Source organism: Balaenoptera borealis (genome assembly GCF_965194805.1).
Source record: "Balaenoptera borealis genome assembly, chromosome: 2".
NCBI lineage: Eukaryota > Metazoa > Chordata > Mammalia > Artiodactyla > Balaenopteridae > Balaenoptera > Balaenoptera borealis.
Window position 1 is genome coordinate 107,444,513 of NC_138867.1, and position 22,677 is coordinate 107,467,189.

A 22,677-nucleotide genomic window follows, 5' to 3' on the forward strand; every position below is an offset into this window, starting at 1 on the left:
TAACAATAGAATAATTTTGAAATTACTTTCTGGTTTAATGTAACCAGATTCCAAAATGTTAAAGATGTTGCATAGGTACTTAGTCAATCATTTTATGAGGAACTCATAATGGCAAAAGCTCATCTCGCAAAGCATCCCAAGAAGCTTTCCATCGGAAGTACCAACAAAGGGGTCATGATTTCTAACTATTCTCTGAAACGACTCTTTATTTAGGTCTTCTTAGAATATGTTTCTGCTTGAAATCCATTGAATTTATTTTCTTATTATAAACAGTGACCTTTGAAAGGAACGTAGTAAGTGCTATTACCAGCCACTCAGTTTGAATTGAACCAATTACTCAAATCATGATGGATTTGAATTAGTTTTCTTTGTGTTTATGAAAATGTGCTTGTGGAACTGAATTTTTCTTTCCCATCATTTATCAGTAAGAGCAAAGTGCAAGTATTTCAGAATAACAGTATAATTCCCTATGACTGGTTTACAGGAGATGTTGAACTATTTTGATACTCAAATGGATTGTGGAAAATACTTTAGATAGCTGATATTTTCAATTTTAAAGGTAGGCTTGTATATCGAAGTTGCTACTGTGCTTCATCTATAACAGACCTGCTTCTCTCTTCTGCCCCCAGAGAATGGCCAGCGTACATGTTAGAACTGGATGGAAGTTCCTGCAAAAGGAAGAGATGCCTCCTGCTTCTCCCCACGCTTCAGAGCCTTCACTCCTCAACTTCCAATGGCTGACTTCTGACTCCGCAGGTGAAGACTCAAGGCAAATAGTAATGTAGAGTTACCCTATTCCGTCTGTCTTTGAGCGAAGCAGTCTAAAAGGCAACACTGCAAAATATTTTTCTGAAAAACATGCGAGAACACTCAAGAAATCTCTCTCATCCTCCAGATGGAAATTTCCCTCTAATTTTCCTCCTGAAGTGCTGGTGGAACCATTCCGCCTTGCAGAGGTGGAGTGAAGGGCTTGTACTCCCTTCAGTATCCTGATGGAGGTAAGTGTTCTGGTAAGCTCTTCCAAGCATGGGAAGACAGTGGTGATTTTTTCTTGTGAGCACATGATAGATGGAGAATCATAGAATTTTAGGTCTAGTTATACCCTTCTTGATTTAACAGCTGGGGAGCCTGGGACACCAGAGCTTAGGATGACTTGGTCTCACAGACAGTGTAAGAATGCAGATATCCTTGCACTACTTTGTATCCCCCAGGTCACAACTCAAAGGGCCCAGGAGTCTAAGGTAACTCTTAATTCCTCTTTTCTCAGTAGTAGATTATACTGTTCTGAGTGTAATCAGTAGTAGATTATACTGTTCTGAGTGTAATGAGTAGTAGATTATACTGTTCGTGAGTTATCATATCCAAAACTGTAGAAGAGTCCCTCCAAACTACAGCTAGTTTGCATTCTGGTTAGAATATATAGCCTGAGACTCAGAACCATTCTCCCTGAAATAAAGGAACTCAATATTCTTCGAGTAGCAAAACATTGATTGCCTTATCTATTGATACTTCCTACAGTAAAACATCATAGACATGGAGCATGGAGCTCTCGTTTGGTTCCAAGCTAATTAGAGTACAGTTTTGAGAAATGATTTTATAATATAAAACATGAACATAAAAAATATTGATGAAAATTTCTTCTTTAAATCAAGTTGTAATAATTTACGTGGAATTGTAAATTAGACAATCTATTCCCCCAACCAACCCCAGACCCAGTTCTATGCTCAGTTTGGAGCCACCTATAATGTAATATTTTAACTCAAGAGCAAATTTAACTGTCTAAATGTAAGAGGTGGAGGTAGGTAGCAAAGGACCAAGAGAACTCAGCTGCCCACTAGTTGGGTTAGTCATCTTGCTACATACATGGTGGTCACTTCAAGACCCGTATTAACCTCAAAACTCAAAATCCATGCAAGAAGGTGAATGGGTCAGTCCCCATTAAGAACATGGACTTCAGATATAAGAGTGGGTTTTCCTTTCCCTTCCTTCCTCCCTCCCTCGTTCCCTCCCTTCCCCTTCTTTCTTTTCTTTCTTTTTTTTTTTTTTTGTTGTTCTGAAGAGATTTTTTGCCTCTGCACTCAGGAAGGCCTCAGGCTTATGTTCTCTTCAGAGGACAGCAAAGTAGCAAAATCCATTAAATGATGTTTATGCCTTGAGGAGTCTAGTCTAAATGGTCATTTCTACCTTATTAGAAATGGTGCCACCCATTTAAAATTCTGATTCTATATGGATCTAGGAGAGGGGTTGGCCAAGGTCATGGTGGTTACAAGAAGGATTTCAGAGGTTCTGTCCAACTGGAAAAAAGCAGTAGAACAATAAAAGATGGCACAGGAGAACAAGGAAGACAAATACGAATAATCTCTGATTAACAAAAAATTATTTTTGAAACATTGCAAGAAGGTCAGAATGATGAAAAAGAGGCACCTAAATAACTTTCCCCGTAGGATCTCAAACCCAAGAAATGGTTGGCTGCCTTATTGCAGAGATCCAGCTTGCTGTCTCCCTCCCAACCGTCCACCCCTCAGACTCACCAAGGCCATGCTCTGTCTTTCCATTTGCAGGAACGAGATGTTCCTGCAGACCAGAGGGGCAATGCTCAAAATTCAGGTTGGATGCAGTCTCCTGCAGTGTCCACATCCACCTTTCCTGCCCACTAAGAAATGAATGTCACTGTTTCTCCAAAGGCCTCTATCAAACTCTGAGTTATTTTAAGACACTGCCATGTCTATTTATCTTAGGCCCTGCATAAAAGTGAGAGGTGGGCAAAAATATTTTAAATGTGATCTTTGTGCTCCTGAGCAAATCACTTCACCTCCCCAAACTCTGTCTATGTAGATATAAAATTGGAGTAATAATGATATTTTGTATCCTGGGATGGTATGGTACCTGTGAGGTACCAGGTATGATACCTCACCCATTAGGCTGGAGCCACGGTGTGGGAGTGGGTCTGGAAACGTCAGACTGTGACAACCCATTATGAAAGAGCCGAAGGTTCTGGGATTGCATCAGAAAGGCAACATGCTCAATAGACTGCCTTATTGTGCCGAGCTAGAAAGGAAATGATACATTTGACTCCAACTTGTTTGATGATAACATTGATATCTTTGCTGACCTAACTGTAAAACGAAAAGAAAAGTCCAAAAAGAAAGTGGAAGTTAAGTCTATATTTGACGATGATATGGATGATATCTTCTCCTCTGGTATCGCGGCTAAGACAACCAAACCAAAAAGTCAATCTTCACAGACAGTGCCTGAATCAAGATCTGAACAGAAGGTGTCCAACATATTTGATGATCCCTTGAACGTCTTTGGAGGCCAGTAGAGTGTACAGGGTATCCTTCAGCTACATCCTTGAGTTAATGATGCTGTCTTCTGCATCCAGAAGAGGACCCAACAGATCAGAGGCTAAAGAAACCAAATGAACCCAGGCATCAAAATCCAAACGGAGACTAGAAGCAAAAGGGAGGCAAGGAGGTTTAAGCAGGAGATTTGACCTAGATGAGGTGGAGCTGGAGCTGGATGGGAGACAGTTTGGTGCAGGTTGAAGCTCAAGGATGCTGAGATGCCAAAGAAAGGTTATTGTGGGGGCATAATCTATGAGGAGTAGCTTTGTAAAGGGCAGAATTCTAGTTAATGAGTTAACTTAGTCTACCTAGTCTAGTAATGGTGGACTATGCCACTGTTTGACAATGTTCTGTGTTCCTACCTAGGGAAGGATTATACTATTCAGCCTATTAAATTCAGATGTGGCCTTGAGATTTTCTTTTTCCGATGCAGTTTAAGCCATTTGGCAGAAGTCTTAAGAACAAGAACATGTTTGCCATGCTCTCTTTTCCCTCTACCTCCACATCTGGTAGAGGCTGGCCCCTCTGTCTGAGTTTTGGGACGAGGATAATGATGACATCAGGGCAGAGTCCCCAAATGACCCTTAATAAACATGTAGCAAGAAATAAAATGTTTGTTATTTGTTGCCACTGAAAAAAAATTTTTTTTAAATCACAGCGTTATCTAGCTGCTCTTGACTGATACAAATGAAGATTACTGGTTGGAAGCCAGTAATTAATGTCATGCCTGGTTAGACTTATTTTAATATGACAGGCAAAGTAGGACAATGATGTTGCAAGAGAAAACAACTAGGAACAAATACAACTACAATGTTTATTTAGGACGATTTGTAACAAAGAGTGAAGTCTGTGGATAAATTATTACCTCCGCTAATAGTATAGCCAGTCAAGTGAAAAATACATTAATAGGAGATCCAGCCTTCTTTATTCTCAAGTATCTAAGTATTCAGGCTAATCAGAAAGCCTGAACAATTTCACACACACACACACTACTTTCACCGGATAAAAACATGTAAAAGGGTTCAAGTCCTGCCACTATAAGAGTCCAAAGTCAAAGAAGACCAAAGGTACAAGTTTGCTGAGTTATATTATTGTGATTGTGTTGTTATTCTAATTATTATCATCATCATCATTATTTTACTGTTGCTGTTGTGGTGTTAGATATTAAGAAGATATAAAAAGAGTAGTTGTTGACAGGAGTTGAAAAAATAAGTTCCATTATTCTTCTGTGCCATATTTAGTTCTCTGAGCCAGGTAGCCTTTGAATGGACAATAATTGAAGGAAGAAATGTAATTTATTATTTTAGATAAATAGGGGGCCTAGGAATAGGGAAGTGGTTTTGTAGTGATGGGAACTACAGAATGAGAGAGGTTTAAGAAAAAGATGCAAGGAACTGTAATCAGGTAGCCAGACAAGGCATGGACTCCAACCTAGAGGGAAATCAAGACAGAGCCCCAGGAGCCAGTGAGAGCTCGTCTCAGATCACAGAGGCTAATCCTTAAGGTAGGACCAGGGAAGGGGTCTCTGTTAATGATGAATGTCCCATTCTGCCATCCTGACTAGGCCTATGAACGTGGGCATGTGCAGGGAATGATGGAGAGATTTTTCTGCATCCTTTTCGCATTTGCAAACACAGCTTTGCTTGGCTTACACGTTAGTAATCCATAGTCCACTGAATACTGTATTGGTATTTGACCCAAGCCCCAAACTATATTCGTGATATGCAACACCAGTTATGGGGTTACTGGGAACACTAAATGTTCATTTTTCTCAACTGATGCCACATCTACTTTTGAATTAAGAAAAATGTTGAGAACAAAAACAAGGGCCTTTTCTGAAACTAACACTGAAGGGCATTCTCATGAGGACAAAAGCAAATGGAAGTGAGACTTGGCTGATAATCTGCTCTGTCTCGGGTTATTTTAAGGTGCTATCCTTGAGCATTTCAAATGAAGAGTTGACTTTTTCACAAGCTCTTTGAAAATTGTTACAGAACTCTATTCAGTCCCTTTTAATTTGCCATGTAGCATTTTCACCTCTGTGGTAGTAATTTACACTGAACATATTGAAGTATCAATATATGCTATGCATTTGTTATGTACAATTGCTACAAAATAAAGTTTATAAAAACCTAGTTTTTTCTTTTTAGATTAAATATGCTATCTAGTGCTTCAGCCACACAACCCTTCTAAAATGATTTTATCCTTCAAAACTTGAAAACAAGTATATCTAGCCTTTCCTAGCAATGAGAAAATTCATTGAATACATAATAAAAAAATTTTTACAAAGTCTGCTACCACTAATGACATATAATCTACTTCACAGCTTTCTTCAAACGCTTCTGAAATTTAATGGGATATAAATATATATACATAAATAAATGAACAAATAATTAAATAGAAGTTAGCAATATAAATGGATAAACAGATAACGTATAAAATAGACACTGTCTGCATGTTATGGGAAAACCAGGGCGATAGTTTAGATTCCACGGCACTGTGTGTGATTACAAGAAATCAGATTTTAAGTGCACACAAGATGTTTGAGGAGGATGGAGAAGGATCAGCTTTACTTATACGCAGAATGGACCACAGCCCTTGAGGGGAGATTCTGGGTGTGTGAGGAAGCCTCTGTTCTCAAAGAATTATCCCCCCATTTGCTGCTGGTACTTAGGATAACACTGTAAAGAGACTCATTGGGTTTCAGGCAAGATTTTTATTCATTTTTTTAATGTTTTGCTCATACTACACTGACCGTCTTTGCAAAGAGAAATTGCACATAGTTAAAACAACATGCGCATGGTTAAACAGTCAAATTGCTTAGAAAGGCTTACGCTGGAAAGTAGCTACTCTGTGCACTGCTCATCTCTCAGGTCTAACCCCAGGGAGAACGAAATTTTAACAGTTGCCCTTTTTAGTTCTCTTGATTTTTTAAATTAAATAATCGATCTCACTCTTGCCTATTTGGTCAATGTTGACATCCTCTATTCTGTTCCTGCCGTCATAAGTGATGATTTCCCTCAGTCCCCACCACCACCCATCTTGATAGCTATATCAGGATTCCTGGCCCACTAGTTAGTTACCTCTACAACCTGGGAGGGCAGAGGGGTCACTCATTTGTCCCCAGGCCTTCCACTTCTTCTTATTTTTAGCCCCTCTTCTCTTCCTGACCTTAGTCTTCCCTGCTGCACGGTCACCTCCTACGCAGCTGCAGCCTCCGGTGCATGTTTTCTAAGCTTGGCGTCACCAGCCAGCACTCCTCCATCCACTCTCCTCTCCCAGAAATAGACCAGGCTTTACTCTGCCTCTTGCTCTGCCCTGTTGTCTTTACCACTATGGGCTTTTATTATGGTCGTGTTTACTACCACTTTAACAGGAGGTAAGAAGGGGAGGAAGGAGGGAAGGAAGAAAGAGGAGATGCATGTATTTTGAATGGGCATTTCAGCCAGGGGTTCTCAGAGCAGGATATATGCATTTTTCTAATGATGGGTCCATGCATTCAATCCGTTTTTTCAAAGAGGTCTGTGATACCCCAAATTTTAAGCTTAAGGTTCTTTCCTCACGGAGTTAAAATGCCTAACATGGCCAAATATTCAAGGAGAGGAAAAAAACATTGAACTATGTTACTTTCAAAGTGTAGACTTCATACGCACTACATCATTAATCATATTGGTTTCTTATTCAAAATACAGATTCTTGGCCTTACTGAATTAAATAATCTGGACGCGGGCCCCTCAAATCTGCATGCTTAACAAGCTTGTAATGTAATTTAATATTAATACTAATTTATTTTATTTATAAGTGAATTGATGTAATTTAATATTAATAACAGAAACAGATGATTTATAACATTTATGTACTTGCTATACATAAACATTTAATATGTATTATTTAAAGGCAAAATTATAGATGGTAGGCCTCTTATCAAGGTTTGGAATGTAGAATTGAAAGAGAAACGTGTACCTTCATTATGTGCCTTTTAACATAATATGCTATATGACTGGAACTTTTGATTGATCTCATTGAAATATTTGTAAACTTAAATATTTTTTCAAGCAGCAGCTGATTACATACATAATCTATCAAATGCTGAGGCAGCTGAAATTTGCAGTCAGTAATCACACACCATAACTTCTGCTTATTACCACTTTCTCAGCCTCCTTTCATAATTTCTACAAGTTTATAGATATCAGAAATTGAGATTGGTTTTTCATAATTTTTCAACACGAATTTTTAAACTACTTCATATGATTTTTTTCTCCTCTGTTTTCAAATTAACTTTACAGTGGCAAGATTTTTAGTTCCAGAATTTTGTCAGGTATAAAAGTCAGGCTAAAAGGTCAGTAATTCTCAGGTACTTTCTATTTCATTTTCTAAATCATCTTAATGTTCTAAGTTGCTTAATCCTCAAATTGTCCATGCAGCTTCTCTTCTAAAATGCAGCCGTTGAACAGAAGGAAAGAACAATGCCAAATGACAGCATAAAGATTCAGAGGGATGGTTTGTATAAAACTCTAATTGGCACTTTATATGACATTTTAAAGGCATTAAGTATTTCACAGTCATCAAGAAAATTGTTATTATTGCACAAGTCATTTTAAAAGAATAAATTTACCCACCAGGCTATTAACTCCTCAGTGTGAGTTTCCTTTGAACAGTGAATAATCCATAGTGATGTTCTTACACTTTCATACTGTAATTAGAATAACTTAAATTTTACAAATATTGTCTCTAAATAAAATTAATACAATGTATCTTGTGAAGTTGTTCCTTTTTAGGGTTGGACATCAGCTTTTTCATGAGCATGATGTATTTCCTTCCCATATGCTTTATTATTTTTGAGTTAGAAAGGAATAAATAAACAAATGATAATTTTTTGGGCAATCTGTAATCCTGACAAGTATAAAGTTCTGTCAGTGTTTTCCTTCTTTCAAAGCTAATTCCACTGAGTCACGCATTGTTTGTCTCCCATTTTCATTTAGAATACCTCTCTGTTCCAGCTTCATTGGCTAATTGAGTATTCACCATACCACAGATGCGATGTGTACAGAAATGCATTCAAGAAAAGATTAAACCAGGAGGCTGCCAATTTGCAGTTGGACTTTAACCTGCTTGCTTTTAATAATGCTTGAATATAGATCCTAATTTATAGGCTTGGTGTGAATAGTATTAAACCTTCCTGACTATTCCCTTGCACTTTGAATGTTCACTGACCTGTGAAGATAGCCAAGTGGATAAACTTATACTTAGACCCAGCAAATCAGAGGGCTATTAGAAATTGAGCTAATCTCGATTTTTCTTTTTAACTTCATGTTACATATGTATTGATTTTTTTTTAAACTAAGAAGACCTAAAAATACAAATGACACACTTAAACTGACTTTCAATTCTTTTTTAATGAATTGACAGTGATGGAGTCATTAATGTATATCCTAGTCTGCCTGTTTTTACATCCTCAATTTCACATTTTCTGGTAGTCACATGAGTTACACTTGGCTTGAACCTCGGAAGGCAAAAGAGAGCCTCTGAAGGCAGAAGGCACCAAAGAAGAGGGGCTCTAAGGGCTGAGATGTCAGTTCCTGCCACTCCATCCATCTTGCTCTGTGTATTCTTTTATCTGGACCTTCCTTGAAGAGCGTGGTCAGCCATGTCCAATGTTGCCACAGAGAACAAGGAAGATTAATGCTAAAGGTTTTTTTGGTTTTGGTTTCTGTTTTTTTGCTTGAGGCAATTAGAAGCCACAGATAACCTTGTGAAATCAGGTCCTGTAGAGAGGTAAGGACATAACTCAGATGCCTGCTGGGTGAGTAGTGAAGGGGAGGTAAGGAAGCGGGAAATAGTGGTGGAGGTGGGCTCATCTGTCAGGAAGCTTAGCAACCACTGCTAGAAAGTGAGCTCCTGGGGCCCCTTACCAGGGAACCTCCTAGAGTTGTGCAGTGCACAGTCTGAACCAAGTCAAGCAGGGACCTACTACCCATAGCTTTTATTCTTTGCAACACTGAACACAGAACATAACTGACCCTTAATGAATGAACTTAATGAATGTTCCTTGAATGACATCAAAGAAAAATGTACCCAAAGGAAGGAAGAAAAGATTTTTTACCAAGAATCTAGTGATGAAAATGAAAAGAAAATCATGTTTCTGTTTTGAAGATTATACCAAGAATCAATTCAATTTTATTTTGAGAATTAGGCAGAGTCAGAAAGAAACATAATGATAGTAATAATAGCACAGCCTTGTGTTGGCATAAAGCTTGACCGCTCATGAACCTTTTTTTTTCATATTCGCTGTTGATTTCTTCATGAAAAAGTGCAGCATAGGATATTTAGGAAAGAACTGTAACCTAAAGAACATTAAAAGGGAAACAAAAGGTAGGAAAAGAGAAGGTAGGGAAAGTTCTTAAAAGAGATTTCCAACAATATTAACTCACGGTGTTGTGCAGTAAAAAGAAATACTGAATTGACACCAAAGAATAACCCTGGGATCAGAATGGATCAGAGAAGCATAGCATATATAACCTATGAAATCATCCTATTTCATCACAATTTCATATTAGTCTGAAACATGAAACAGCTCTGTGTAGCCTCCTACGCTCCCCGTTTAAAGCTGGGCAAGAAAGCAGAAATTTGGGGAGGAATTCAGAGAAGAGCTATAAAGATTATTAATGGCTAAAGGACTAGGACCTACTATGAAATGTTCAAAGAAATAAACTTTTTGTAAATCTTTATTCATTGCTTCAGAATTCATGATGAATGGAGTAGTGTAACTGCATGGGAAGAGGGGCTGATACCAATCATTCCAATGATGATTATCCTATAAAAGAAATATCCAAACTTGACTGGAAGATCTTTGTAGCAACAGATCTTCATCAAATGTTCTTTGGTTTACCTAGTTCAGCTTCCTTGGGGAAGCGCATTCTAACAGACTCTTGTGGTGGTTAACGATTGCAGCGGGGACAGAATAAAAAGAAAGGGGCCGACTCATCTAGACTAAGTAAGCAACGGAGGAGTTAGTTTAAACAGAGGTTGTCAGAGGGGGTTTTGGAATCTACTTCTCTGGAGAGTTTTAAAAATAGGGCAGGCACTCATCTCCCTGGGATGGCCTCAGCCTGCAGCGTAGCTAGAGGACAGCTACAGCCCTCCTGTGGTCCCTGCCACCTCTACCCACAGTGAGGCGACAGCAATATCTGTGGGGGCCTCCGGGCAAGGGAACCCGCAGTAATCCAGGTTCGTTTCTAACTAGAGTCCTTTCTTACCACATGGAACGACAAGTATATAAGTGAGGGTGAGGTCAGAATGTTCCCCGAACCACACTCTGTTAGCATTACTGAGACAGGGCGTTCTGTCCACCAGCACCGTCGGCTGAAAAGCATGAAGGACACCAGTTTGTATTGAATGGCAGTGCTCTGTTGGATTACACTTGTTCCACTGTTGTGTGTGTGTGTGTGTGTGTGTGTGTGTGTGTGTGTGAAGATACAGTAAGTTACACTAATTGGAAAGGAATTTCAGTTAAAAATCTGGAAAACATCTGGGGAAAGAACCTTCATGTTTCTCGTGAGGTTAGGTTCTAATGCCAAGCATTTGATTCCGACATTAGATCCTAACATTTAGCATTTGAATTTCCTTGGGTCTGAGGCTTATCCAGGATTGTTGTCTCTTTGCTAGCAGATGGGGGTTTTCCTCTTAGAAAATGAGCTCCATTCCAGTCCCCTAGGGCTACTGGGTCACGGCCAGCTTCTCACAAGAGCTGAAGAGACAGCAGAGCTGACAGGCACAGGCAGAGTTAGCTTTAAATACAATGCACCCCATCATTTGGTGGGTGGGTATTATTGCTAACTGTGCTTCCCCTTAAACAAAGAAAGTGGTGAGTTGCCAAAAAAAACAAGGATGTTCCATCTTAAGGATTAGGCTGAATTCTTTCCAGAGAAGCACTTTTTTTTTTTTTTTTTAAGATGAATTTTATCCTAAAATATTTTCCAAATTTATTCAGGCACTCTATCCAAGGAAAATAAGTATTGTGCCGTGTAACTAGAATCTTTAGAATCAGTGCAACTTTCTCTTAACAAAGGTCTATCTTTATTCATCAAGTGGTCTCTGATGGCCTGTGTGGGGTGAGGTAACTGCCAAGGTCACCGTTATGCAGGCTGGCCAAAGGACACACTGGATCTGGCAACCGACTGCCTAGTCAATTTTCAAGCAGGTGGTAAAAATAGGATTTTGTTGTTTTTTAATTGTTCTTTCCTCAGTGCCCCTCATAACTGCTGCTTTTCTGAAAGGGCAATTTTGTTTTCTTTAGAAAATGGGAGTCTTCCCTTCATCTCCCAAATGCTAAGTTGATGCCCTTCCCTAGAAGTCTTGCCATTAATTAAGTTGGCCTGAAGGTCATAAACCATGATCAATATGGAGGCTGGTGGCTGCAAGGTGCTAATTAACATCCCCAGAGAGGAACAGTGTCAACAATCAATAGAGAACTGCAGAGCACTGGTAGATTGATGGCTTTGATTTTGAAAAGGTATGGGAATGCCCTGTGATGTTTTCCCCCATACTCCTTTTGAATGTTAATGCTTTGCTGAAGATGATTTCAGACACACTGTTGGGATACTGCCTCCTACTCACTGAAGCAGAATCCTCTGAAGAGTTGCTGAGGCAGAACCGAAATCATGGCTCGCCTCAGAGAAGCAGCTGTATTGGCCGCTAATGATGCCTCACGCAGAAAGAGGATGCTTCTTTAACTCGGGGTGTTAATGGGAAGTTTCTAAGCCTGAAAACAACAGCTTTAGCTCTGGGGTGTGCCATCAGCTGCTTGCAGCTTACCACTGTCTACTGCTTTAGCACAGCTTGGTCGGGAAGAATGGAAACTAAAGAGGCTTGTAACTACCTGTAACTGTTCCACCAGGAAATGGATCAAGTGTTTGTTCAGCCAGATCCAGGTATTTGACCAAAATCTGTATCTCTGATGGGCTAATTAAATGCTTTTCTCTAACTTTAAATATATGCATGAGCCATGATCGCATGGATGCCTTTTGGATCCAAGTTCTGAATTTAGATCTAGCTGTCAGATAAAGTCTAATTAAATAGTTGCTAGGTAAAGTTAATGCGAGCCGGTGAAATGTAATGATGCCTTTATTTTTAAAGCATGCTGAAGTTTATAATGCTACAGATACCGGATAAAGAGTAGTAAAACAGGCTTTTTTTCTTTGCTAAGCTGCAGTAAATTATTCTTGAAAGCTCTTTGCCCATTACAATGTATTTTTTTCTGTTCACCTAAAACATCCAACCTTCCAAAATGTTAACAGGGATGTTCTAATTTGTTTACGAAGGATCACAACCCAACATAATGATAGTGCTGACCGTCCCTGGTGTCCGTGGGTGATGAGCAGTGTGCAGCCCTAGCCTTTTGAGGTATCAGCAAGCACTCTCTCTCACTAGGAAACACAGAAGGAAAGGGAAAGAAAACTGAGTAGAACGGTAAGGTTTATTGTTTGAAGTTAAAAGTTCCGTTTGCTAGTGGTGCCTTTTGATACCCCCATTTACTGACTGGGCACCTGCACGGTATTTTTCTGTTGCCCTCAGCAAGGCTGCAACCTTGCCCTGCAGTGCCTTTAAAACTCTTTAAGCAGATGTTAGGAGGAAGATGAAGATAGGGAAGAAGTAAAACTGAGGTTAGGGCTCAGGCTGAAGACAAAGGTCTCCTGCTGACCAGCATGGTGAACCAGGTACAACAGGGTTCACTCCCAAACCCAAGCAGACGTGTCTGCAGGCTGACTTTGCAGGGATGGGCAGAGGAAACAGACTTCCTGGTGCAGTAGTGGGGGCTGGCAGCAGTTCTGAAACTGCCTGTTGACATTTGTAGCTGACCACATTCGCTTGTCTTTAAAATCATTATTTATGTACTTTCTACTAGCCTTGGTCTATCTTTTAGGTGTTCAAAATAATTTTACTCTTAACCATTCTGTGAATTCAGAAGCATCAGGGCTGTATTTGGAAAACAGGAATATGGAAGTAGCCATGTATTTATGTGAGCTGAGAAAATGGGGGGGGGGGGGGAGTCGTGGTTAAAATGCAGGAAGTACTTAGAAAGAGCCAGGAAATCTTTACCTGAAGGTCTTGGCTGGCCACCAAGAGGGCCATGAATTCTTTGAATTTATAGGAAATATTTTGCACCTTCGCATATATATCCTGGAATGCAAGTTGCTGTTCACTGGATTCATCCACAGAATTTCCAAAAGAGATGAGGTGGCTTTGGTGGAGGGCTCACAATTGTGGGAGGAGATGTATAATAGGGTTGATGGGACGCTTACACGTTTGGGGTGGTTGGGTGGGATGGAGGTGGGGGGAGTACCTCCAGACACTCCAGCTATACAAACAGCCATGCAGCTGAGGCTTTCTTTAGCTCAAAAAGTCCACAGTGATTCTATTCTGCCTCAGTCTCAGGATATGTATTACTTCAGTCATTAAAAGCCAGGTTAACATTTCAACAGCCAGTTTCAGAACTGTTGCAGGATAGTGCAGCACTTTGAGGAAGTTTGTCCCTGCCAGTCGTTGCAAATTCAGTCCTGCTTACCTAGCCAATTCCCTTCCTTTTACAGTCTACAGATGGGTCTCACCACGCTGCCAGATAAATATAAACAAGGTACACAGGATGTCTTTGTGGGACAAAGTATCCTGTCCGTCATGTGTGAGTGTACACTGGACAAGCCTGTGAGTGTTCTTGCTCAATGGACGAACTACTTTTTACAGCTACTTTTGAAAATATGTCAAGTCATATAACTAGGTTTGTGGCCTAGAAGTTTTAAAAATTAGGTACAGCAATTATGTGGTTTCGGAGTACTTAAAATACAGACTGCGTTGTTTCACTGTACCCTGTATGCCATTAACAGCTGAGGGATGACGACTTTCTACTGATTCCAACATTCTTTTGGGGGCCGCTACTCTTTTGAATTTTATGATTTGGGGTGGTTTACTTACAATCTCCATTCCTGCCTGGAAAATTAGAAATAAATCTCATTTTGCACAAAAATCAGTTAAAGAGAAAACAGTCGCTCATCATCACCTATTTCTTGAACACTCACTACGTGCCAAGCAGGACTGCACACGTACTGCATATACTGCAGCTGTTATTGCAATTCATTGCGGGAGGGAGGGCGCCTGAGTTGAGGACCACAGAAGGGAGATGGTGAAATCAAATGCCTGTGTGTGGTTTCCCAGGACAAGGGGGCAAATGCACTGAACTGATTTTGTTGCTGCCACTTGAAAAATAAGACAAGAAACACGTCATTGCTTTAAGATAGATTTTCTCCAGATAAAATATTTTTTCTTACCGTGAAATTGTAAAATAAGATGCTAATGAGATGAAAAGTCTGAAGGACCCAAGCTTGAGATGGGTACGTGTTGACATTGATAGTTTCCATGTAAGACAATGGGATTTAGGATATTTTAAATGACTACCCTTCCCCACCAAAAAAACAATATAGGTAAGAAAGGATTGACCCCTTAAACATAGGGAGAGTGCTTAATTCCAGCTGATTTCTATATTTTGGACCCATCAGCACTGAGGCCAAAGAGAATTAAAAAAACCAAACAACTGCTTCTTAAATCATGAGCTTTATGACTATTAAAGTGTCATTGTGACCCAGACTATTTGTGATTCTTTGAAACAAGATCTATTTCAAACACAGTGGTCTGACATCCCAGTTAGGCTGGATGACATGTGCTTTTTTTTCCCTTCTCTGTATCAGCCAGCACCTCCAAGTTTGAATTCAGTTCCCTGGACTCTAAGGGGCCAGAGATTTGCTTCAACCTCTATTTAGAGAGCCAGTGACCCCAGAGCAGCAAGGAATTCCTCAAGGACCTTGTTGTTTAATAAGGGGAAGGTGACGAACACTGTGGAGACACGTCCTGTAATAGGTGCTGCTGCAGGATGCAGGTGAAATGCTGCTGGGGACAGAGCAGGAAGCCCTGGTGCCTTGGGCGAAGGGAGAGACTGAGGCTCCACCAAGGAGGTGGGATTTGGTGTGGACCCCGAGGGAGGGGGAGAAAGCCGAAGGTGGGAATAGGGCGAGGAGGAGAGCATCAGGCAGAGAGCATCATGACTCAAAGCTCAGAGGTGGGAAACCTGGAGGTGTTCAAAGAATAGCAGGTGTCAGGTGGAGCTGCAGAGCAGAGTCAGGACGCTCCCCTTAGGTGTCTGCAGATCAATTACGTGTAAGTTTGTTTTTGTCCACTGGTCATTTTACTCAAAACCAAATGTGATTTGATCTTTGTTGCTTTTTGAACTTATTTTGAAAATATAGTAATACCTTAGAAAAATTCCACTGTCAGAGTATATGATCTAATTTGTGGTCCAGAAAAAACAAGGGCATTGGGTCCATAAGCGGGTTAATGGGTGGGTTAGGGTCTTGGACATGGGAGCACATGGGTTTTCTGAGGGGAGGAGTGGTAAGACTTGAGCTTAGAATGATGAATCATGATGCAGTATAGAGGAAGTATGGGGAAAGAAAGAGAGGGCTTCTTTGCAAATTAACTAAAGTGAGTGGCCGATAGTGAGAGGACCGTGGCTGGGATTGACTGCTCACATGGGGCTTCGTGACTGATTCAGGGTGTAAACACTTTGTGCACATCAGAGTTCAAGGAGCTTGGTTTGAGAGAAGGGATGTATTATATGACTTTTGAAAATGGCATCTTTTAACTAAGGTTCCCTTAGTCCATATTAAAATTAGACTTTATTTCCTGAGCACACACAAATGGACCCAGCAAAGGGAAGACAGGTGTGCTGCGTGATGGGGGAAGCCAGTCAGGATTAAAATACTGTCACGAGTAACTCTGGTCCTTCTTATACTTAAAATAACTGCCTTTTATTTTTATTAACACTGATGATGGTTGTGTCAAAATCTTTTGAAATAATTTACTCGCCCAAATTCCACTGTTCATCTAAAAGAAACATTTCATTTTTTAGGTAAAAGCAATCGTGAACATTTCCTAAGAATCATTTCTACCAAAAAGGGACATTTTACTCTAAGACAGACATTTACAAAATTCAGAGGTCTTTGAATATTTTTGTACTGTGGTGGCCAAGTGATTACACGTATTTCTCTTTCTGCATCTTATTATACTGATGCTTCCTTTAACTTAAACATGCTGTTGAGCTTTCCAAATTTGTAAATTATTGATTAGCTGATTGCAGGTTTCAAATCAAGCAGGCTTTTCTAGAGATTTCTATCAGTCCCAGGCAAAATTGTGAAATAGTTGGCATTTCTTTCTGGATCTCTGGATCTCCATCTCCCGCTCTTCTCATCTCTACCCAGTCTCCTTCATCCCTCCCCAGGACTCTCCTGCTGGACGATCTGCTCCTAGTACCCATGTCTGCTTCCCACAAGTCCTTTCTAGCAGCCCCTCACTCCCGGCAAGATATTCCTTCAATTTCCTTTCTATCTACCACGTTTCTCCCTCCTTCAAATAGGAACAGTATTCAAAGACAAATCCCTACTAATGTGTTAATGTGTCACTTTCCTTGGTAAAATACTGCAATTTAATAGAGACCTTTGATGATTTGACCAAATGAAGTTATTTTAACAGGAACTTGGGCACCACACAATATGCTGGGAAGGGAGAGGCTTACAGTTTATAAAGATTTGTAGAGTTCTCAAAATGCTTTCATCTCTATTTTCTCCTCACTTTGGTATATCTAAAAGGGGTTGGTGGTGAAAGGGTCAGAGAATAAGAGTATATATTTATATTTTAGCAGGCCTCTCAAAACACGTGATTAGGCTGCAAAGAGGGTTAACCATATCCTTGCACCTGCCTTGTAATCAGCATAGGGTGGTAAAATTGCAAATTAAAACTGAGTTTTAAATCATTCTAGTCGTGGCTTCCCTGTGAAGAAGTGAGACCCCAGACTCATTTATAGGGAGATGTGGCTGATAATGTGAATTGAGATGACTCGGTTATTTACTGGATCTTCTTGGAATGGTTGCCCATCAGTGCAGCCCCCAAATGAATTGTGTACCCGTTCTAAAACCTGAGTTATGGGATAAGCCTAGGAATTATAAGATGTTGAGCTAGGAGAAGAAGACTTGATACTTTGCCTTGTACAGAGGCCGAGGCTGGAGAAGACTGGTCCAGGGTGTCACGACGGCGCTCATTGAGTGGAGACCAGGGGTGGGAAGGGAGGAACTGAACAGGTATTGCTGTACTAGTCCGCCAGCTTATGGCTAGGGAGTCATTAACACAGGCTCACAAGGTTCTGTACCCAGTTCTCCACTGTTTTCATTGAACTTCACAGACTTAGCAATCTTTGTATTGTAAATGTACACAGTTAATGGTCCTCATTTTTCTTCTATTTCCCATTTGGATTAGTAGTGTCTTCATAAAGAACTTCCTGAAAATGCATACCTGTCTCAGCTGTGTTGAGAACAGACAAAGTAAAGGGCTCTGGCTTCATTTGGGCTGGAGGGAAAATGGACATAAAATGGGATTTTAGTAAGTCAGTGGGGATGGAAGGGATCTAAGGGAGGGGTCCTCAATAGGATGTGAAAAGACAAGAGGGAACATGGCAGGCACTGCCTAGGCATCTATTCTTCTATCACTACATGACTTTCTTTTGGCCCAGCCCTTGGAGAAAGTTTAGAGATTCCTTCTTTTCTCTGAAAAATATGATGGTGAGCCTAGAAATAAAGTTGCCCATCGGTGTTTACTCTTTTTCCTTCCCTTTCTTTACTCTGCAGCTTCTTCAAGGTGCAACCACCATGATCTCAGCAGGCTGATGATGGAAGAGCAGGAACCTGGGAGACCCTGTGCTCTAGCTTCCCTGGACGATGGATGGAGGACCGCCTGTCCCTTCACCCCTAGTGCCCCTTGGGAACGTGTCATCAGATTCTAGCATGTCTCTGGAGCAGAAAACCACATTTGTTTTTGTAATTTTGTTGTTTATTTTCTTGGGCATCCTCATAGTCAGGTGCTTCCGGATTCTTCTGGACCCGTATCGGAGCATGCCAACCTCGACCTGGGCTGACGGACTTGAAGGCTTGGAGAAAGGGCAGTTTGACCATGCCCTTGCTTAACAGGACAGGAGCAGGAACCCATCCTGAGGAGGAGAAATGCTTCATGTCTGGGCGCAGGATTCTCTTTAGTCAACGTTCTCAGCAACTCAAATTTTAACCATATCTGGTTCTAGAACCACAATCCATTTATTCAGTGAACTTTTGAGGATATTGGAAATGGAGGTTTATATTCCTAACCCAAAATAGGAAGGTTTAAATTTCAATATTTACTCAATGAATGAATGTTGAATGTGTGTGATGGTGAAATGAGAACATCTATAGTGACTTTGCCTAAAATGAAGCCCTACAGGACCTGACCAGAGAAAAAGACTAGAAATGATCTGATCTGAATATGATGGCAGGGCCAAAAGAGACTTCCTTGTTCTAATCACGTCTCCCAGTTTGTTTTATTTTCATGGGAATCTGGGTCCTGGCAGAGAATGAGGAAGAAGTTGCTGAGTGGACCCAAAGCAGGTACTTGTTTTCTCCTAAAGCAAAGAGCACTGGAAGGCAATAGGAATGCTTAGAAGAGGTGGTTGATCCCTGGAAAATATGGGTGAGGATGATGTCATTTTACTTTTCAAATAAAATTGAATTCAAAGGCTTATGGAGGTTTTAAAACTATTTACCAGGCCAAGTACATTCTAGGTATTCATATTAATAACATGCGTAGAGGTAGCTATACATAACCTGAATTTACTTTCTTTGCACAATTGGTTGAAATAATAGGTTGCAAGTACTACTTCAACTTTTCTTTTAAATAAAAAGTTAATTGTTTAGAGGAGAAGACTTTTACAGTCTTAAGAGGAATGTGTGTTTATGACTGAATAGAAACCAAATAAAACTTTTCAAGAAACAGAAGTGTCTCCTCTGTTATTTCAGCGCTCTGGAGGCAGAGAGTGGCATCGAATACTGAGGACTAACTGTTCTGAGAAAGAGAGCAAAGACCACAAAAGGTCACGTAATTCATCCCTCTCCCATTTCAGGAAGGGCTCCCACAAATTTTTCTGACACGTAAGACCTTATTCTAAGCACTGTTTAAGTCCCCCCAAAAGAGAGATATGAAAACCTCTTATTCCAACTTCTGTACTGATAGGAAAAACTTGCATCTAAACTCCTTAGGTTGTATTTATAGTCTATGTCTTCTAATTTTCTCCTCAGCTAGCCATCATTTTTTACATTAAAAAAAGTTTAAAAAAACCAACTGTGCCTAAAAAGACAGCCCTTAGTAAACCAGCTCCCTGTATCTCTCTTTTTTTTTTTTTTTTTTTTTTTTATTATTTTGGAGGTCCTTCTGCCCAGATTTCCCCCCTCCCCATGTTCCCTCTTGATTTTTTTCATTAAAAAAAAAATAACAGCTTTATTAAAATATAATTCACATACCATAAAATTTAGCCTCTTAAAGTGTACAATTCATTGGTTTTTAGTATATTCACAGAATTTTGTGTGACCATCACCACAATATAATTCCAGAATTCTATACGCACCAGCAGTCACTTCCCATCCCTCTTTCTCTCAGAACCAATAATTTCTAATCCAGTAATTTCTAATCTATGGATTTGCCAATTCTGGACATTTCGTACTAATGGAATCAAAGAGTACGTGGCCTTTTGTGTCTGGCTTCTTAGCATGTTTTTAAAGTAGGTTCATCCATGTTGTAAAATGATCAGTACTTCATTTCTTTGTATGGCCAAATAACGTCCCGTTGTTTGGTTATACTACATTTTGTTTATTCATCATCTATCATGGTAATCCGTTGGCCAGTCTGAAGAATGCTGCTATGAACATATTTGTACATAATTTTGTATGGATATGTGTTTTCAATTCTCTTGAGTAAATTCCTATGAGTGGATTTGCTAGGCCATATGTTAATTCTATGTTTAACTTTCTGAAGAACTGTGAGATTGTTTCCCAAAGCAGCTGCATTATTTTACATTCCCACTGGCAATGTATATACGTTTTGGTTCTTTTCTTAACTCTTCCCAACTACTCAGATCTCTTCTTTAGCTATAGAATTTATAACTGAACACATCACTTCAAGAATGAGCCAGGTTAAAAAGAGAACCACCTCATAGTTTCTTCATGCTACAAGTTAATTGATGCCTTCAAAGATCCTTTGCTTCTAGATCTAAAACAAAACACTGATGCTGATCTCTGATCATCCTGTGCTCTATTAAGTCACCTGAGTATTTTTTCTGTCTTACTATTACATCTTTCTTTAACCCATTAATTATAAAGTTTTCTTTTTTCTTCAAATGTACCATGTCATGTGTATCCTTATTTAATTTTTTTCCTATTTTTATGGGGAGTCTATTCAAACCCATTCAGGTATTTACTGAGCACTTGCTTTGAGCCTGGCATTTCTAGCACTGGAGAGATAGGAAAAGTGCAGGGCTAGCTCTTGCTCTTGAGTAACTTTCTACCTCATTGAAGAGCTGAGAAATGCAAGAAGACATGTGTCTGAACCATTGTTCAAAGGACTGTGGCAATCTATGGTTCCTACACCATCAGCATCATCTGGGAGCTTAACAAAGATATATGATATGCCCCCCCCCCCACTAATTGTAGTATAAAAGGTGTATATGATCACAGTAAAAATGTAGAAACAATATGGAAAAATATAAAGTAAATAGCAAGTGTCAAAATTCTGCCTCCTTAGTTCATTCTATCGCCTCAGTTTCTCTGCCCTAGAGATTGATTCTGTAGAGGTGGGTCAGTGAACAAGTGCTTCAGGAGATAGAATATGGGAGAGATGGATGTGGGCTCAGATAGTCAAGGAAATGTCCCAGGAAACAACGGCTCAGGTGAGGATGGTACATGTTTAAGTGCTTGGTATAAAGCTTTATGCAATGTAAGTTATTATTCTGAAATAAATTCTATCTTGACATAAGAGGATGGACGTGTTTTAGATATGTGCAACGGAAGAGAGGAGGGAAAGCCACAGAAGAGGAGAAGGAGGTGTGGCTGTGGGGCTTTTAGGCAGGAGGGGAGCCTGGCTGAGAAGATAGCCGGAAGGGTAGCTGGAACTCACGGAGGCAGGATGAGGGTGGAGCTGAACACCCAAAGGTCCTAAGAGTCAAAATGAAAGTGATTTCTTTCTCAAGAATCACTGTAGATTCTTGAGAAAGAAAATGACACGAGGAGTGGTGGTCAAGGCCGGTTTCAGTACCCTCCCTCGGGGCCACGCTAGGCTCTGCTTCTATAACGGGAACAGACTGAAATAGCCCTCCACGAGGCTTTTGAGAATACGACTGCCAGTAAGTGCCACAGGGCCTCCCAAAGCCTGCTCTTCTTTCTTTCCTCCCTTTATCCTCCTCTCTATTTTTGTTTTCTCCTTCTCAGATTACTGCTCCTTCTTCAACCACCCCCTCGCTGGGTCCCCCGTTCTCCACCCTCCATCGTCCAGAGCAAGAGACCAGAACAGGTGATAAAATGCTTTGGGCTGTTCAGGGTAAATTGATCCCTCCTGTGAGAAGTGCTAACTCTCTGTTTTAATTCCTCAGGGCTCCTTGGGGTGAACAGCGTATTCTCAAAAGGTCACAGAAGCCCTCTCTTTCCTGGCTACAGCAGTTACAGTGCCGCATTTTGCCTACCTTACAGGATATTTATAATGAGTGCAGCTGCCCTCTATCATGTATATCTGCATCCCAGGATGACAAAAATTACTTTCCCAAGGTCACTCTAGAATAGAGCTGACTTCTGATTCAGAAAAATGTGGCACACTCATTCTCAGTCTGGGCTCTGACTGGTTTGTTCTCCCAAGAGACCCCAAGTTCTAGATCAACATTTCTCCCTCCAAGAGACATCTTTATTAAAACATCTTAAATACTGTAAAGTAAGTCTAATATGGGGTTTGAAGGAGATTAACTTGACTCCTGCTGTTAAACTAATGAACATTCCAAGTGAGATCATTCTTTTACTATATTTAAGGGTTAAAGCTGAAACAAAATAAGCAATAGCTTTTAGAGGTAGAAATTAGAGCAGATCCTTATGTATGCAGGAAAAAAATATGTATCCAAGTTCGTTTTTTATTGAATTCATTTCATAGTGTTTTTTTTTTAATTTTTGAATTTTACTTATTTTTTTATATAGCAAGTTCTTAATAGTTATCAATTTTATACATATTAATGTATATATGTCAATCCCAATCTCCCAATTTATCACACCACCACCCCCCTCTGCCACTTTCCCCCCTTGGTGTCCATACATTTGTTCTCTACATCTGTGTCTCTATTTCTGCCCTGCAAACCGGTTCATCTGTATCATTTTTCTAGGTTCCACATATATGTGTTAAT

The 22,677-nt window shown here is 40.0% G+C and overlaps 1 protein-coding gene and 2 long non-coding RNA genes across 6 annotated transcripts in view; 2 read left to right on the forward strand and 1 right to left on the reverse strand.

Moving 5' to 3' along the window:
• Positions 1–22,677, forward strand: part of LOC309623678 — a 423,847-nt gene that overhangs the window by 168,237 nt on the left and 232,933 nt on the right. The window lies entirely within an intron of this gene.
• LOC309623671 overlaps positions 1–22,677 on the reverse strand; it is a 386,864-nt gene that overhangs the window by 109,720 nt on the left and 254,467 nt on the right. The gene's annotated exons all lie outside the window — the stretch shown is intronic.
• On the forward strand, positions 10,846–21,722 carry CTXN3 (cortexin 3). 2 transcript variants are annotated; one of them, XM_082380761.1, is made up of 2 exons: positions 10,846–11,856; positions 18,068–21,722. In XM_082380761.1, the coding sequence occupies exon 2, from the start codon at positions 18,158–18,160 to the stop codon at positions 18,401–18,403; it is 246 nt and encodes an 81-aa protein (XP_082236887.1). In that variant the 5' UTR covers positions 10,846–11,856; positions 18,068–18,157; the 3' UTR covers positions 18,404–21,722. The 2 variants fall into 2 exon arrangements, with proteins under 2 accessions (XP_082236887.1, XP_082236886.1); XM_082380760.1 differs by lacking the exon at positions 10,846–11,856 and adding an exon at positions 11,903–12,274 and having other exon boundaries at positions 18,068–21,711.

What these genes read in the sequence shown, in the direction of transcription:
- CTXN3 (XM_082380761.1), top strand. Translation starts at nt 18,158, where the DNA reads ATGGATGGAGGACCGCCTGTCCCTTCACCCCTAGTGCCCCTTGGGAAC.